The sequence below is a fragment of the Embiotoca jacksoni genome, unplaced genomic scaffold, assembly GCF_022577435.1.
Source record: "Embiotoca jacksoni isolate LCO1_2020_lvr unplaced genomic scaffold, fEmbJac1.0.p SCAF_13, whole genome shotgun sequence".
In the NCBI taxonomy this organism is placed as follows: domain Eukaryota; kingdom Metazoa; phylum Chordata; class Actinopteri; family Embiotocidae; genus Embiotoca; species Embiotoca jacksoni.
Window position 1 is genome coordinate 5,070,990 of NW_027185263.1, and position 17,046 is coordinate 5,088,035.

Sequence of the window (17,046 nt, forward strand, 5' to 3'; positions counted from 1 at the left end):
TCCCAGAGTCTCTGAGGAAAAATACTGCTTTTTATGATTCAACACCGAGCAGACGAAAAACACTCATCACTCTTTCACGTTGCACAGGGAGCACCTATTGTATATACTGGCTGAGTCATGCCCGAGGCAGTGCTTGTTATCGTGTTTTCAAGGCTAACAAACTAAGATGGTTCTTCTTTTTTTTTTTAATCTTGTACAGAAGCGGCTTTGATGGTTAGACACATTGCTGATAAGTTGAAATGACATTTGACAGAATGTAGACTTTGTGAACTTTTGTAAAAACGTTTTTATTCTTTCTTTCCTGACTTTTTTTTCCACCTTCTTCTTTCTCCCTTTCTCTTTTTTTTTTTAATCCTTACTCTAACTACTTCAATTTTAAATTTTAAGGCTAGCATATCTGCAAATTCCTTAATAAGTTACTGCCAAGTATGTCAACATTTATTACCAGTAATATACTAATTAAACTCGTTAATTTAGCACCAACACATTCCATGTCGTAAAATAAGTCACAACATCATCTGCATATTTAAAAATGCATTTTGGGCCCAATCATTCTCCAATGCACTTCCTATTATTTTTGTTGCTTTGAGGACAGTCAACAAAGAAAACATAATCTCTGTTGTGATTACATTAGTGATCAACAAACAGATTATCCTGTCGTTTTTTTTTTTTTTTAACATGAAGTGATGTGAACTGTGTTGTCAAGCTTTGGTGCGTTCTAGATCCCATCAACATCGGTGGTATGAAAATCTTTAATTAGAGGTCGACTACTGAGCAGAACTCTGCATCTAATTAGCAACATTGTCTGGTGAGACGACTCCTCGCCCTGTTCCTATCTTTTTTCAGCGTGAGCAGGTTTTCCATTGACTCGTAGGTATATTTTCAAATGGTTTACTTTTGATTCATTAAATATGATAAGAAATTGGCTGGAGAAATTAAACTGTCCCCTTAGTCATCTCCAACAAGCAAAGCATCAAAGTAATGCAAGACATAATTTTCTCTGAATCGGAGGACATCTTCATTTACTTAGTCTTTTCTGTGCTCTGTTTTATTTTTTTGTATTTTTTTTGTATTTCTCCTGCACACTGTCTGTAATATTTGCCTGTGGATGCCTCAGTTCTCTATTAGTGTGTGGGAGGTGTTCTGGGTGGGAATGCAACTCGTGGTCGTCAATCTTTTCATCCATCAATTACGCACTGGCATAAACAGCAAGCCTGTATCAGCACGCAGCCCACTGCGCAGCCATTTGAAAAACTGTCATTGATTTTACATGCTGAGCTTCCCACCGGGGCCGCACTTTTTTTTTCTCCTCCCTTTAAACGATGCGCTAATTAGTTTCTCTCCCACAACAAACTAATTTATGCAAAAATAATATTTAAACAACATTGCAGCAGCTTACATTTCCTCGCTCGCCTAAAGGGTTGCTCTGCGCACAGTCTGCAACACAATGTCCTACATCTGCAAGTTCATATCTTGCATAAAATTTGAAAACTATATTGCCACCCTTCAGATCTGGGGAGAGAAATTGGGCTCAAATTGGCCACACGTGTATTACATGATCTACAAATGAAAACAAATGTTGACAACATAATTTTGTGTCCTCACAAATGAGTGGGTTCCAATACACACACAAGTATGAAGCAACTTGAGTAAGCACATGTATAACTAATTTTGAAATTCACACATCACAATTTAACACATATTGCAAATCCTATTTTCCATTTGTAGATCATGTCATATGCAATTGTGACCATTTAAATTCTTATTTCCTGTCCATGCATTTCCACCAATATGTTCCTAATCTGAAATAAACAGGCTGTAATTTCCATGAACACTTCTCACAGTTTTTAGTGTTGACTAGAGAATTTTTTTCATCTTGGCTCGGACTCAATGCTCAGTGACCAAGGGTAGTATTTTGCCACGGTGGTAGACTCCCTTCCTCTGGGCCCTCCACCAATAAACTGGAGGTGGTGCTTTTCTACACTGGATGGATTGGGATTGATTGAACTGACTCCATACTGTCTGCTAAGGCTCAGATAATGCTGAGACCACCAAGATTGCCAATGGCAAGAGTGTGGAAAGACTATCTGTGAGCTGCCCAAGTCACAAACATACATGCAGTAATGTCTTCCTTCTCAGCTTGTTTGTTTCAGATCAAACTCACATGCATCATTAAATATTATGTTATTTAAAATCTAAACTGAACATCTTTAATTCATATGAGTCACTCTATCCTAAGCACATGGATGCACAGTCACTCACACCGCACATGAACAAGCAGTTCTCTACGAATATCAGTTTTAAGCGGAAAATAAATGAGGCGAGGCCAGCCCCCTTTAAGTGTGTAATACAGCGCATGTGAATGGATGGGACCAGATGCAGTGCTATCAATCACTCAGACAAGCAGCACGTACCTAACCACGCCTGCAGATGATAGGGTTCACCAAAGTTTTTGGCAAAGTTAATGTGCCTGTGTGTGTGTGTGTGTGTGTGTGTGTGTGTGTGTGTGTGTGTGTGTGTGTGTACACTTGTACTTGTATTACTCACATTGTGGATGCATAAAATTGTTTACGAACTCCCATTAGGGAGACTTAACTTCCTTCTGGAGACAAAAAGTAAAGCAAATTCTTTAATTACAGTGTGAAGACTCCGTTTAAGGAAAGGATTCATCCAAATTTGGGATAATGGTTAGAGATAGACGTTTATTGCTCAGTACAGCGACCCCTGAGGAAAACAACGCCAATGGACTCAGTTGCAAATATGGTGTCCCGGAGAATTGACACAGTTCAGATGATGTCTATAAAGAGTTTTCTGGAGGAGGCAGGTTGGGTTAATTGTTCAATTAACTGGGTGGGGTGCAGGGGACCTATGTATGCGTCAACTTGTCTTTTTTTTTTTTTTTTAAAGGTGTTTATTGTTGCCTTGACCACAAACATATTGTGCCTAAACCTAACCAGGGGCGCTAATTTAGGAAACACCCCTGTGGGTCGTGTTTGAGGGTACGAACAAACAACCTTGATCGTATTGGTTGGAAGGTTTTTTTCAGTGTTTCTCATGTTTGCAGCTCGTTTCTGTATTCGTTTGTGTTTTTGGGATATGCAGTGTTTTTTTTTTTTTCTAAATGCTGTGCCTGTCTTGTCAGATTGGTGATGTTTTCTTAATGTTCTTGTGTTTTGTCTATTTGCATGTGTTTTTGTAGTTATAGTGCACAGAGCCCTCTTATTAATTCTGTAATTTTTTTGTTTTTTTTTGTTTTTTGTTACAAAAATGACAGCCAGAGCCTCATAGCTAATGAGACCAAATTATTTAAAAATGACATATTCTGAAGAGGATACCTGCAAGGGGAGTGTTCACAGATTTTAAACAGAAAAAAAGAGTTCCAGCTGCTTCCATTAGATATAAACAGATATTAAGTGATGTGACAGAGTGGTTCAGTGTGTGAGTGTGCATAAAGATGAGAGAAAGAGAGAGTTGGAAAATGATATGTCACTTGAGTCTGGCATAGAATGAAAAAGCCCACATCAAACTGGTATCATCTTAACATCAGATTCTCTGAAGTATCAAAGCAATGCTTCACTTTGATACAGGATTTGTAGTTATTGGGGCCGACACAGTGTTCATGGATGGTCAAAGAACGACCAATTACCCACAGGGCTTTTGCTATGGTTTTGTGAGGGTATTTAAAGGACAAATTCAACCACAAATTTAGAAATTTCAAACAGGGAGATGTTATTATTTTGAAATTTTAATTTAAACTTTGACAGTGAAATGCTTGCGCTACATGACCATTAGAGAAAATGTTATCAGAATAGGGTCAAGACATGCATTAAGAGCAATAGTACGAGACCAAAAATGCAATAAAGGTGCGTTCTTTATAAAAAAAGAAAATTAAAAAAAAGAAATCTGAACGTGTAAAATATTGATAAATGTGACAACCAAAGATAGCTGAAAACTAAACCAGAAAACTGTAAACCAGGACAATAAAAACAAGCCTTTGTGCGAGTCAGACTGCAGTTTGTGTTTCCTGGATGCGCTCCGTTTTACTGTGTCTATTAATCTCTTGATTAACTGTCCTTTTTTTTCTCATTGTCTCTCTTTCTCTCATTTCTGGCCTGTTTCTTTCTCCTTCAGTCTATCTCAGTGTCTCTCTCACACACACATATAGAGAGTAAATACCTCTAACCCAGCAGAGTTAGTTAAGGTGGTACGGGATCCAAGAGGCTGCTGTCACAAGCATTTAGGAAGCTCAAACTGGTCATTAATTGCTCTTTTTCTTGGCGGAGAAACAGTGGCTTCTTGCAGGAAAACAGCGGTTTATTTATTTAATTCCAATCGTATATAATGTATACAATTAGACAGTTTCTTTGCTTGTTGTGAAGACTTTTTCCGGACTTCAAGATTCAGCTTTATCATGTTTAACTTAGTCTTTAAAGTTAAATATAAGACATTTTTCATCAGTATTAAGTATTTAATTATGTAATCTTTATTAGAGATGTCCTGAGCTGCTCCTAAGAATTGCTATCAGTGCAGATCTTTAATGGATTGGCACCGGCTGATGTAACGCAGAACAAAATTTTGGACATCACTAATCTTTACCATTAATTAAAAAAATGTCTTTAGCTGCACAGACCAAAAATTGCTTCTCAGCCAAGTAAAACTGCTGTTGGTACTTAATTTATCACTTTATGTGCAATCCAGGATTTTCTCATTTGGAAATCCTACTTGTCACTAAGCAAAAGAACAGCTAACGTAACAGCTTTCAGTAGAGTGTTTATGGACAGAAAATACCAAAATATACGCTAATATGAAAGGGCAGCATATTATTACTTTAACATACATTCAGCAACTACTGGATGAACTTTGGCGAGGAGGTTGAGTTGCTGTTGAGGAGGGGCAGCAAGGCCATCAAGTAAATCAATATCACACTTGAGTCCTCTGTGAAACCAGTTTAATCGAGTAGAAAACCAACTCTCATGCTTGGCTGAAGTTTCCATGTTTTCTGTCCCACTAGTCCTTCCATCAAAAAAACAAGGTGGTAAAAAACTGAAAGGGCTTAAGCCGTCATTGTTGGGGGAAGTTGTTCTGTCCTCCAAGCAAACAAGAATGACTGACTCTCCGCTCATCTCTCACATGGTAGCTCGGGTAACAAAGCCGCCATAAAGACCGCCTGGCATGGTTATACACACAGTGAGGCACATACAGGACGCTCTGAGTATGACAATGTGTATCCAGATATACTTACTGACACACAGCAGCCTGTTGTATGAGCCAACTGTCTCCTCTCCTAACATGATGTCAGTCACTAAAACTTCGTTTTAGACGTTTCAGCAAAAGTTCAAAATATTATATACATACTCACAAATATAGGAACAATCTCATATGCATTTACACAAATAAAAATGCACACACGTGTAGTCTGTTAGTGCATAGTTTTGTACTTTCTGTGCTATTCATAATTGTCAATGCAATAGCTGCTAATCGACAACATCCTTCTGGAACTGACTGCCCCGGTGCTAATTGAGCTCTACATTTTATGCTATTTCAGCAATATCTGCTCTCTACTTAAGGTGCAAATTGGTCTCCAATGACAATAAAAGCCCCATTTATCCTAAAAACAAGTCTGCTCTCGCTCTCCCCTCCCTGTCTCTCTCACTCGCTCTCCGACCACGGCGACATCGTAATTGGAAGGTGGTTGAATATGAATGAAGTCTCGAGTGACCCACCGCCACTGCTGTCAGAGTAAATTAGAGATGGCACTGATTAAGCCGTTTGCCACAGGTAGGCTTTGGGTCACACAAGTTAAACATTAATATGATAATGTGACTAATGGGATTTAAAAGAGCCTCTTTCATATTGAAGCAGTGTATTGGCATTCATCATTGAACATTTAACAGAAAACATTAAAAAAAACTTTTCCAACTGTTAGAGAAGTCGCCTCCTGCCATCACAGGTAAACAGCTATAACTACGTGTTTCAGTTTACAGTTAGTCTGTGACGTCTAAACTCGGAGAGAATGGTCTCAATCACTGTATCATAGTGTGTACAACATGGGACATCAACTAGCCAACCTACTATAGTGGCCACAATTTTTGTAATTCAATGGACTTCTTGATTAATGGCAACCTGCAATACCATGTTGTGGTCACGTGACAGCCCTCTGTTCGGTTGCCTGAAACAAAACTTGTGTCCTGTTTGTGACAAACAGCCACATGAGGAGAATCTAGAACAGCCTCCTTTGCACACATCCTCCATCGTTCGAGTGTGTGTTGCATTTAAGGTGATGTGAAGGCAGTTTCAAGTGTCGCTATAGTAACAACATTGAGGGGTTACTGTCTACAGTGGAAAAAGAAATTTTGAAAAGTAGCTGTTGCCAAAAGTCAGTAGAGGAGAGCTAATACCGGCAGTGGAAAAAGGGGCATAATAGACACTATAAACAACAATTCAGAATGAAGATGAACAGATGTACAAGTATGAAATGGAAAATAAATCAGCCGACACATGAGTATTTTGCAGCTGCAACGGACCAAAAATAGGACAGAATAGAAAGGACAAGCTCTCAATCACCCATTAACAGCTATTGCTCGATGTCTCGAAGAGCAGTTCGGGAAGAGAGTAGAGAACAGCAGTCAGGCTGCAGATTAATACCTGTACATTATGTTGAAATGGCGCAGACTTTTCATTGCCCTTCCTGGCATCAAGCTTGGTTTCTCCTTTTTTTTTTTTTTTTTTTTGTCTTTTCCCTCATTCTCTCTTGTCCTACAGATGCCGACCCCCCCCCCCCCCCCCCCCAGACCCCCTCTCCCCTCTGCATGTCTTCCCGTCTATCTTTCTGTGTCTATCTCTGCTCTGCCACACATGCATTTCAATGTGACCTCTTGGTGGCCTCCAGGCAGCCAGTCTGATGGGAGAGCATCCAGCATGGAGCTTTTAGAGACACAGGCCCCGCAGGCCAATTCAGTAATGGAAGTCTCCAGAAACCACTGGGGCTTACAAGCTAATGCTAACGTGTCCTTAAAAAAAGGACTCTCTTTCTCTTGTCAAAAGTAATGTAAAAGTCATGACGTGTAACACAAAACTTATTCCTGTTTTAAGTAGATTATAGATATTAAATCCAGCTTGACACGTTTTAATACTTCAATAACTAGTAAAATATATATATATATATATATATATATATATATTTTTTCCACATGCTTAAAAAAATAAAAGTAATATTGCCAAAATATAATGTTTGTGTTAAGTTATATATAATCAAAATATCCCCTCTCTGAAAACACAACTTGTACTCATTGCACTACTACTAATACATGTATTAAACCTCTACACTGTTGAGGGATTTTCGTTAATTAACATTTATCTATTGAATGGCCACAGCATAAAAAACACATCAGTGAGTGTCAGTAATAAAATGCCTAATCAAGACTTTGATGTTCAGCACAAAGTATTGCAGTTAATAGTAATTACACATAGATACTTACCTTATACACACACACACACACACACACACACACACACACACACACACCATCTGACCACAGCATCTTGCTGAAATGGACACAGCCAGCTAAGTGCTCTGGCTGTGACATGTTGGATCGATGCCAACAGCCCCACCCCCCAACACCTCACTTTGACTGACAGCTCCCATCAGTCTGTGTCTAATGCTCCCTGAGCACACACACATTAATGCACTGTCATGCAAAAAATACATTCACACATCCCTTACAAAAAAAAAAGCACATGGGACAATTCAAAGAGGTGTGGAAATTTCTCAACTCTGATGGATTGCAAAGCAGACGTGGAAGATTCCACATCGGTGCAGAGACTGAACATTATTGCACTTATTATTGCAATTATAGCCCAGCATTTCCTATACATAGGCTCTACTTTGGCCACCTCCCCAGCTCGATCAAGATTCACCCGGGGAGATACAATCACTTGGTTAAGTAAATCATATATTAGAGCGTTTTATTTCAATGTTTTCTAACTAACACATTTTTGGCTTTCCGAGTTGCGTGCTGTACAGTAACTACTTGAGGACTAGAGGCTTCCTGTTTGCAGCTCGCTAGCTAGCATCTACCGAGAGTCTGCATAGGAGGTGTTTATGGCACATCTGTAAAGCCACAGAAAGTAACCTGCGTTACACTTTCCCCCTCTAAACGGCACTGAGATGCATTTTGCAATCAAATCGCGTCATGAGGGCAGTGAAGAGTCACACCTCCAGAAATTAATGTAAAACAATTACACTTAAACTCACTTAAAGTTAACAAGTAAAGCGATATCTAAGTATTCGTTTCAAAATTTAGCAACTGATCATTACTTCCATCAACTATCTTTTGCTTTTAATTCCGCAAGTCTCCCCTCTTATTTTGTATTTCCATGAAAGTAAGATTTGGCAAGCCACTACTTCATTATGCTATTTTCTTATTTTTGCCACCCAGGATACTATGATTCTCCATTTCACCAGGTCATCTTGACACCAGTCCAAATACTTGACATGCTGTCACACTGCTTTTGAGCTTTCAACAATGGCTGCAGTATTAAAAGTAAAATGACGATGTGATGTGCACATTTTGCAGATACGGAAGGGTACTGTTTGTACTTTCGCAGCAGACATTACTATTGCTTACAGTACTTGTGATATTGGAGTCTTGAATGAAGCTTTTTTTCAGCTTACTCTATTCATTCAAAACGTAGCCTATGGCAAAGCACACTGTAGTGTTTGCACAATGTAGCATGTCTCTTTACTAGACCTTTTATATCAGGATTGGTGGAAGGACAGTTCTCGGTCTTATGAGAAAAGCGTTGCATTTGTGTGACATGATGGCATAACTGTTTGGTTTTCTAAGCACAAAAGTAAACATGAATGTCTTGCGCTGCATAGAAAGATAATGCATTGCTAAGATTATGTAAGGACGGAGCAAAGGAGGAAACTTCCTGAAGCGAGTGAAGCTTTTATCGCAAAATGTTTCAGACTTTTGTTAATGTACTTCTTCTTTTTCTTTGACATTTTTTTTTTTTAAATAGCTTGTTACATCATCGCAGTATTTGTCCCAGAGTTTAGACACGGGAGATGACATGAAATTAAGTGCCCTATATTCTTTGTTGAAAGTAGGTGGGCTTTTAATGGTGAACATTATAACTAAGTGCTCAAGCTGTTTGGAAAACATACAGATGTATACGCTTATGTAATTTTCTTGATTCTATCCAATTAAAAAAAGGATTTTTTTTATTTTTTTTTAATTTAATATTTTGAGCATTCACTCCCTAGAAGCACAGCATTGTTTGGCTGTTCGGCTTATTATCAACAGCACCTTAATAGATAAATTCAGAGATCCTCTACAAAGCAAAAAAGGTCAACAACTTAACGGATGACATTTTTACAGTGTGGGGAAATGTGACTTTTATTGTGCTTAAAGCTGAACGAGTGTGGCTCAAAGAAACCGTAATACCTGTGCTCAACACTTCCATCACACCAAAGAGAAAACAAGTAGTTTTAAGAAGTGACTCCTTTGTGACGTTCCATCATCAACCAACAAATCAACTGCAAAATCCATACTTAAAGAGGCAGCAAGACTAAAAGCTAAATCTTATGCATCTCTTTTTCTCAGAGTCTGTCTCTATACTGTGTGAGTGTTTCCCTGGCCTTTGCGTCAAAGCAGTGCAGTGCCAGTAAGGAGTCCCCTTACACAGTGGGACTTGCAGGCCCAACGGACTGCTCTACTGGTGCTGGCACATCAATAAACGGCTCATACCAAAGGTTAAGATTCTTCAATACCATATCAGTGTATTCTCTAATTCTCTAATACACTTCATGCTTCGTTTGAATGGAAAATAGCTCGTTTTGGCGTGAAAAGGCTTCTATTTTCTTTTGCTGCTGCCCTCCGAGTGAATTGTTGTTTGGCTGCACACAGACTTGTGAGATTATGCCCACTAGCAAGTGCAGTGACAGCAAGAGGAGAGAAAAGGGGAAGTGAAGCAGGTGGTGAAGGAGGGAAATAGGAGAGGAGGAAGAGGAGGCAAAACAAAAAGGAAGGTGAGAGCAGATGAGTGAGACTTGGTGAATGAAAAGAGGGCAGAGGAGAAGGAGAAAGAGAGGACAGGCCGGGGGATAGTTTTCTGCATGTCACTGGCTCAGTGCAGTTCATATGCTTGCAGGTAATCACTCCCTGCCTCTGACCTTGAGCGCTTACCTCAGGACAATCATAACTTATGCCAACTCAACACAGTGAGAGAGACAGCAACACAGAGATGGAAAGAGAGTGGGTGAGTGGGCACAGCGCTGACCCAAGCACATCTCTGGAGGAAATCACCCCCACCCATGGGGGGGTTTAACGCTGCCAACAGCATTAACTTCCAACCTTTTTTTTTTGTCCAACACAGCATGCAATCAAGCAAGAAAGCAAGCACTGGCATTGTTTGTCTGATGAGTCTGTACACTGCACTTCTCTCAATTTCCCTCCTCCCCCCTCTGTCCTTCTCTACCTCCACTCTGTTTTGTGGCTAGTCTCCCTTTCCCTGTGCCTTGCTGTCCTTTTCTATCCTTCTATCCTCGTCAGTCTCTTCTCAGTCATGTCCACCAAGGGAGGACTTTGCTTTGTTTACTTTGCATTAGCAATTAAAACGATGACTATTGATTCTGCCAAAGTAGCTTTCAAAAAGATAAATTGACATTATAGTAACGAGTAGCAGAAGAAGAGAGGATAGAAAAGTGATTCAATGGCCAAATGTTGCCAGGAAAAAAAATAAAAACATGTAGAGTATAAGTCAAATGATCTCATCTAATTGTTCAGATTTTTGCTGTTTTTTGTAGGGAGAAGGCTAACCAAACAGTAGCCACGGAATCTGTGTAAATCAAAAGGATCTATAATAACAATAATAATGATTGTTTTTATAATTAACTGACTAAATGTGCTTTCATGTTTAAATAACTGGACTCCGGCTGTTTTTCTTCATCTATGGACAGACATCCCCTCGTCTCTGCTTCTCTGCTCGACAGAGAACCAGGGTGGCTTCCTCTTAAACATTGCAGAGTGGGAGTGCTTATCAAGAATTAATGATGGCTTTCAGACGGAAACTTAACAAGCCATACTTATCAGACATCTCAAAAGTACGATTCCTGGTGCTCAGTAAACACTGGCTTTCAAATTATGATGAATGAATTGCTTAAAAGGACCTGATGAGTCATCTTAGATTAGCACTCGCAGTTTGAATGAGCTTGTGTGGCGTTGAGGTCAAAATTTCCTCAACTCCAAATGCGGTGAGGCAAACGGGAAGCTGCGAACAGAGGAGAGTCGTGCCTGTAAAAGTTGAGCTTGGATCAGTGAGAAAACTACATTTTCCTTTTAGCAACTTCAAAGGGTGACGTGGGTGGAGGCTTGCGAGTGTTCTTCAGTAGTCAACACCTTTCTGGGTGTACGGACTGAGAACTAGACTGCTGAAAAGCTTTTTTTTTTTAATTGAAGATGCTCTTTCTTTGTGACTGTGCAGTCAGATTTTATGGACAAGATGCTATCACCATAACAAATAAACTGGTGTCACAAAGTGCACTACAAAATCTATATTATGGCTGATGATAAAGAGTGTGGAACACAAGCCTTTGTGGAGTAAAAAGCATTCATAGTGAGCTTACGATTTTCACAGTAGCCTTTTGTTACATATTTAATGAATTAAAGCGTATTTTCTGTCAAGGTCATTCGGTGCTAAATTTAAGGCATTGTGAGTTTGAATTCAGAATGTAGCACAAGTCAGTGCAGTGCGTGAACTCTCTGTGAGAAATGACCCGGTGTTATTTGCTCATTCACAGAAAACTGATGCACAACAGACACTTTGAAATCCTCACTAAAGCGTGGTGGCTTACCAGAAGTTGACCAGGAAAGGATGTTCAAGGTTCTGCATGATCTGCAGCTCTTTCAGGACATTCCTCACTTCGTTCCGTTCCACACATTTCAGCTTGTTCATGTACTTCATGGCGTACATCTTCTTGGTGTCTTTTTTCTGCACAATGCAGACCTGAGGAGATCAGACTACATTCGTTATCGCCATTCGATGCTTCAGTACTTGAAGCTTGAAAAAATGATTTACAAATTGCTTTTGACACTCTAAACAGCTTGCATACAAAATGATAATATAATCTTTACTGTCAATATGATAAACAACAAAATAAAATGTGAAACTTCAACCCTCGTGCAGAATTCTATAGTTTTAAAAATGTAAATGATAAATACGAGTTATCTGTTAATAATTTGTTTACTAATGTCTCAACATATTGATGAGATGAATTACTTTACTGAATCATAAAATAGAAGAAAGAAAAAAAAACGTTTTTTTTTCTCCAAAATGTTGCAACATAGTCATGTGTTTTCCATCACTCAACCACGATTATCTAAAGCTTCATTGCACATGACACAACAACACATGGAGCAATCGTAACATCCCTGCAATAACCAGAAATGTTGTCCATCTAACAAGGCTGGAAGGAAACTTCGGAAGGAAAAGATCTCTCTTTAATCTTTCTGATCACAAATGTAATCCTCTCTTAAGATGTTTAACTTTTCACACCAGTATATTTTGCATTTAAAGAGATGGGGAAGATCTTGTTAGCAATCATTAGAATTCCTGGTGCATGTCAGCAAAAGTCAAGCAGTCAGTTCTTTTAAAATAGATAGCACGTCTGACGTGAAGCAGCGAAGGGCACAAATATAAAATAACACCTGATGCAATCTGGGTAGTTGTTATTGTGTGTATATATCAAACTGATATATGTATGATTATTATCCTTTGACCGTGTGTCTGAGAACAGACACAGACCTATGTTCAATATGCAGAGGTGTAATACCCTTATATTTATTTGTAGACGTGCTTGTCTGTGCTACACACGTCAATAAGCCAGTGATTACTGCTATCTAAGAGAGCGATCTGTGGACCAGCTGGCACAGTTAATCAGCCAAACCCTGATCGCATCACTCCTCCCATTGAAGAGCGTGCCATCTACTGTGATTAGACTGCTTATCTGTTGTTGGACAGAGTGTTGATGCCGTGTGGGTCTGTGTTGTGTGCATGTGAGCGTGGCTGTGCATCTCTATATGTGCTTACATCTACTGTAAGTGCTGATTTAAATTACTCTGCACTGCATGGCTTGACAACAAGCGGGAACATGACTGCTATCACCTCAGATTTGTTTCCGTGCTGCTGCTGGTTGCTCTCAAGCTAATTAAACCATAAAGCTTTACTCGACTGTATGAGATAATATTGTACAAACCGAGCGAGGACCTGATATTATTAGTAACAACATAGTGTGCCTTATGTTAACAAGACTCATCGAAATCATCAATCAAAGAGGATCATGAGGAACCTCGAACAAGTGGTCGATCCACAAGGAAATGACTGGGGGCTATTTTGAAAATCGGTCAAAAAGGTTGTTTTGGGTGCATCTTTTGTGATTGCTTTTATTAATTGAGCAAGAGTACAATATATTTGGTTTATTTTACTTAGTTGACTGCCAAGTTCCTGAGCAACACTAATGTCCTCTAGAAATGTCTTTGTGTATTGCTCATATTTCCTTTGCTTTGACCTTTTTGACTATATTTTCTTTTTGTTTTACGTAGAAAATTAAACCAGTTTCTCCTCCAAAAAGGTTATGTTGCCGTTGTTCTTAAGTTAACTAATCTCTGAGTAACATCAGGGTACGTCTTTTATTTTTCCCTTCAATCTAGTCTGAAAAGAAAACACTGTCAAACATAGGCTCACCTTTCCAAAGCTCCCTTTTCCTATCGCCCTCAAGATCTGGAAATGGTCAAAATTAACTGCGAGGGGAAAGAAAGAGGCAAAAATTAATCAGTACAACATTATTTGAAAAGTTTCAGCTTTCAGCGTCATAAACCGAACTTGCTTCACAAAGAAGAAAATATGCATTATATCACAATGTGTTACAGGTATATACCAACCTATGAAAAGTACAATTTTACATGCACACTATTCAAAATGAAAGTAGGTCATTGAATCATTATAAATGGAAATAGTTGACTCTTAAGTGTCTGACCGGTTAGAGTAGCTTCAGTGTGAGGTTTGCGCTCAGCTCTTTTGAACAATACATCAGTCAGTCTGAAGCAGATGGGGGTCTCCAGGGCAACCAGAAGTCGCTGACACTATATGGCAGAGATCTGAAATAACCTTCAGTACAAAGACGTCTTGCATGAACACTTGTTTTTCCTAAACAGCCATTTCAAACACCCTAACAGACATGTCTTTTAGCTGGCCTTTTTTTTACAGCTTAGTATCCTCCCAGTTTTTGCACTGTTCTCTCATTCTCTCTGGGTCTCACTCACACACAGACACTCACAACCTAAACCACAGCTTAACTCCCAACCTTGCTCTCTTCCATCTATCAGCGACATTAATCGGCAATTGGAACCGGATGGGGTTGTTTGTTTCTTGCTGTCATGACAACCAGGACAGAAGGTTTTCCCTCTCTGCTGTTTCCCCCGAGGATGGAACAGCTGCTGCCCACTCTTTGCACACATCTGACCACACACACACACACACACACACACACAGACACACAGACGAGAGATGCTCACAAAGAAACACACATTTATTGGACTGACTTAAAAGATCACCTGCTTTTTTTTGCAGCAGCAGCACAGCGTGCACTCTCTCACACTCACACACACATTCTGCCTGCAGCCACTAGATCTATTGGATGTGACAGTTAATGTTATGCTCTGTTAGTCACGTATCACTGGCACTTCCTCCTCTCACACTATCTCTGCTGGAGTGTTTACACAACCTATTCTGATAGGTTCCATATGAGGCCTGCTTTATAATGCACACACATATGCACGTATTTACAGATGCCAGTGTATAAACTCAATACACTTCACACAAACACGGTCATTTTCCTGCCGAGCTACTTGAAGATTCAGCCCTGATTGGTTTTTCAGAGAGACAGCTGTGGTCGTGGATGAGAGATGAGAGCTTCGTGATCGCAGGATGAGAGACGGTCAAACAGAGAGAGGGGGCAAGGGGGAAAGTCATATTTTACCAGCAGAACTTTGAATGGTTTAATGTGCTGTATTAAATGATGGACACATGAGTAACAGAGCGTGTAATGATCGAAGTCTGCACGAGGGGAATTGACACATTGACAGTCCGTGGCTTAAACCAGCTGAGAAAATCATCTCGCTGAGGAACTCATCTGCTCGTCAATTTGAATTTGACTGACACATGCTAATCAGTTTGGATTGAAATAATCACACTTGTTCAATTTGAGCTTCACACAGCCTCTCACACACTCACTGTATGGCTGCAATGTACTGTGCTTTTTCTTACTCTGAGTATGTCCAAAGCCAAATGGCTAGATTTGAAAATGCATCTTTTTCTGGTGCAGCCACGTGCTGGACTGTGTGTGGATGTCCAGAATCTCCCTCATGGACAAGAGTAGACGGCAAAATTTACACCCTGCAGACCCACACGGCTAATCAGACAGGCTTTGTAATTTGAGTTTAAGATGGGGTCTTTGACATCTTAAAAATTACCTTTTTTTTTCACCCATTTCAGTGTTTGTTTGTCACAGGCCTAAATTGCATCCCATCAAAGACATAAATCAGTTATATTCCCTGAAAAAGACCCATCAAGTTTCCTAAAATTGTTGGGCACCTTACTATTGACCTTAGAAAACAGTACTTAAATGCACTTAAATAGTGCATTTAAAGGATACTGTTTTCAGCAGTGGATTAACAAACACTTAGTGCTCTTGTGGAAATGTATGGCAGCAAGATGGAATCATGTGGGGTTGACTCAAAATAGCGTTTTATATTCATAATCTGGGAACATGACACTTCATGACACTTCTGCAAATATGTAGCTCACTAATGTGTTTTTTTAACATTGTTGAGCCACAATAGAGGTCTATGATATGATATGTATGACTTTGTTGGTGGGCTCAGTTGGTTGTTGGTCTTTCCGTGGAATTTGTTGACAACAAAACACAACGTAGATGTTATCATTAATCTACATGTCGATTTGGTCATACAACTTTATCATGACAGTAATTTGACTGATGTTGCACTCCACCTTGATGCAGAAATTAATTTATCCCACAATCAAATAGCTAATTTATGCTCATTCATCTGTGTAACAACAGAAATTGAAATTAATTGGTGATCACATAAAGCATCAGGAAACCAACAGCGAAGATAACCATAGCTAAACAGGATGAGTCTGTTTCACCGCTTATGGGTTGTTAGTTAAAATGCACAGTTTTGTCCTTCAGAATATGTAAATGCCATTTGTTTTTTTTTAATTAGCCAGCTCATTGTTGCCATGATGTCATTCCTCTGACACAAAAAGCCATACAGGTATCATGTACGGACACAGCAGTGTGGGAACACCAGCAATCACGCTGTTGCTCTGACAACTGCAACAGAACCCACGGGTCCATGTGCCGCTGCAATGTGAATGAAGTACGCTGAGCAGTAAACAGCATCTTTCCATTAGCCAGAGTCTCCTGGTTGTACTAAGTGGTAAACGTATGTGGCACATGAGGGACGCATGAAGTACGCACCTCACTCTCTGAGGAGATAAACATGTCTTGACAGAGTTCACCTTCATGCACACAACTCTGCGTAAATCAACTAATGTGGGTTGAGTATAAACCATAAAATATGCATTTGTCTCTGCAGCTGGAACCAACAAAGAGAACAGTCTGTAAATGTCCTCTACTCATAAATTTTAATCCCTGATACTGATTTACCACTCGGCAGAAGATACATTTGAAATTTAATTGTAAAATTATTATTATATTTTTGTCTTTTTTGTTGCTGCTTTTGATGTAAAATATTTAACGGTAAAATATGTGTGGTTGTTTTGCATCTTCAAGATAGGTTAATTTGCTTTACTATAGACTTTACAAAAATAAACAATTATTTATATAAAAATGACAAACTCAATTTTAGAAGTTTTTGCCAGTGGCAATGATTAGGTACATCACAATCCCACATTCATTTGTGTTTTAGTAAATTAGTTATGTATAGCTGCACAGGCATTTTA

General features: G+C 39.3%; 1 protein-coding gene across 2 annotated transcripts in view; it reads right to left on the bottom strand.

Moving 5' to 3' along the window:
• The window catches only part of stk32a (serine/threonine kinase 32A), a 59,404-nt gene that overhangs the window by 38,284 nt on the left and 4,074 nt on the right, over nucleotides 1-17,046 (bottom strand). For both annotated transcript variants that reach the window (XM_069145991.1, XM_069145992.1), the window contains exons 3-4: nucleotides 13,747-13,802; nucleotides 11,858-12,009 (exon numbers count right to left, since the gene is read on the bottom strand). In XM_069145991.1, coding sequence (XP_069002092.1) covers nucleotides 11,858-12,009; nucleotides 13,747-13,802 — 208 coding nt within the window. The remainder of the gene's footprint in view (nucleotides 1-11,857; nucleotides 12,010-13,746; nucleotides 13,803-17,046) is intronic.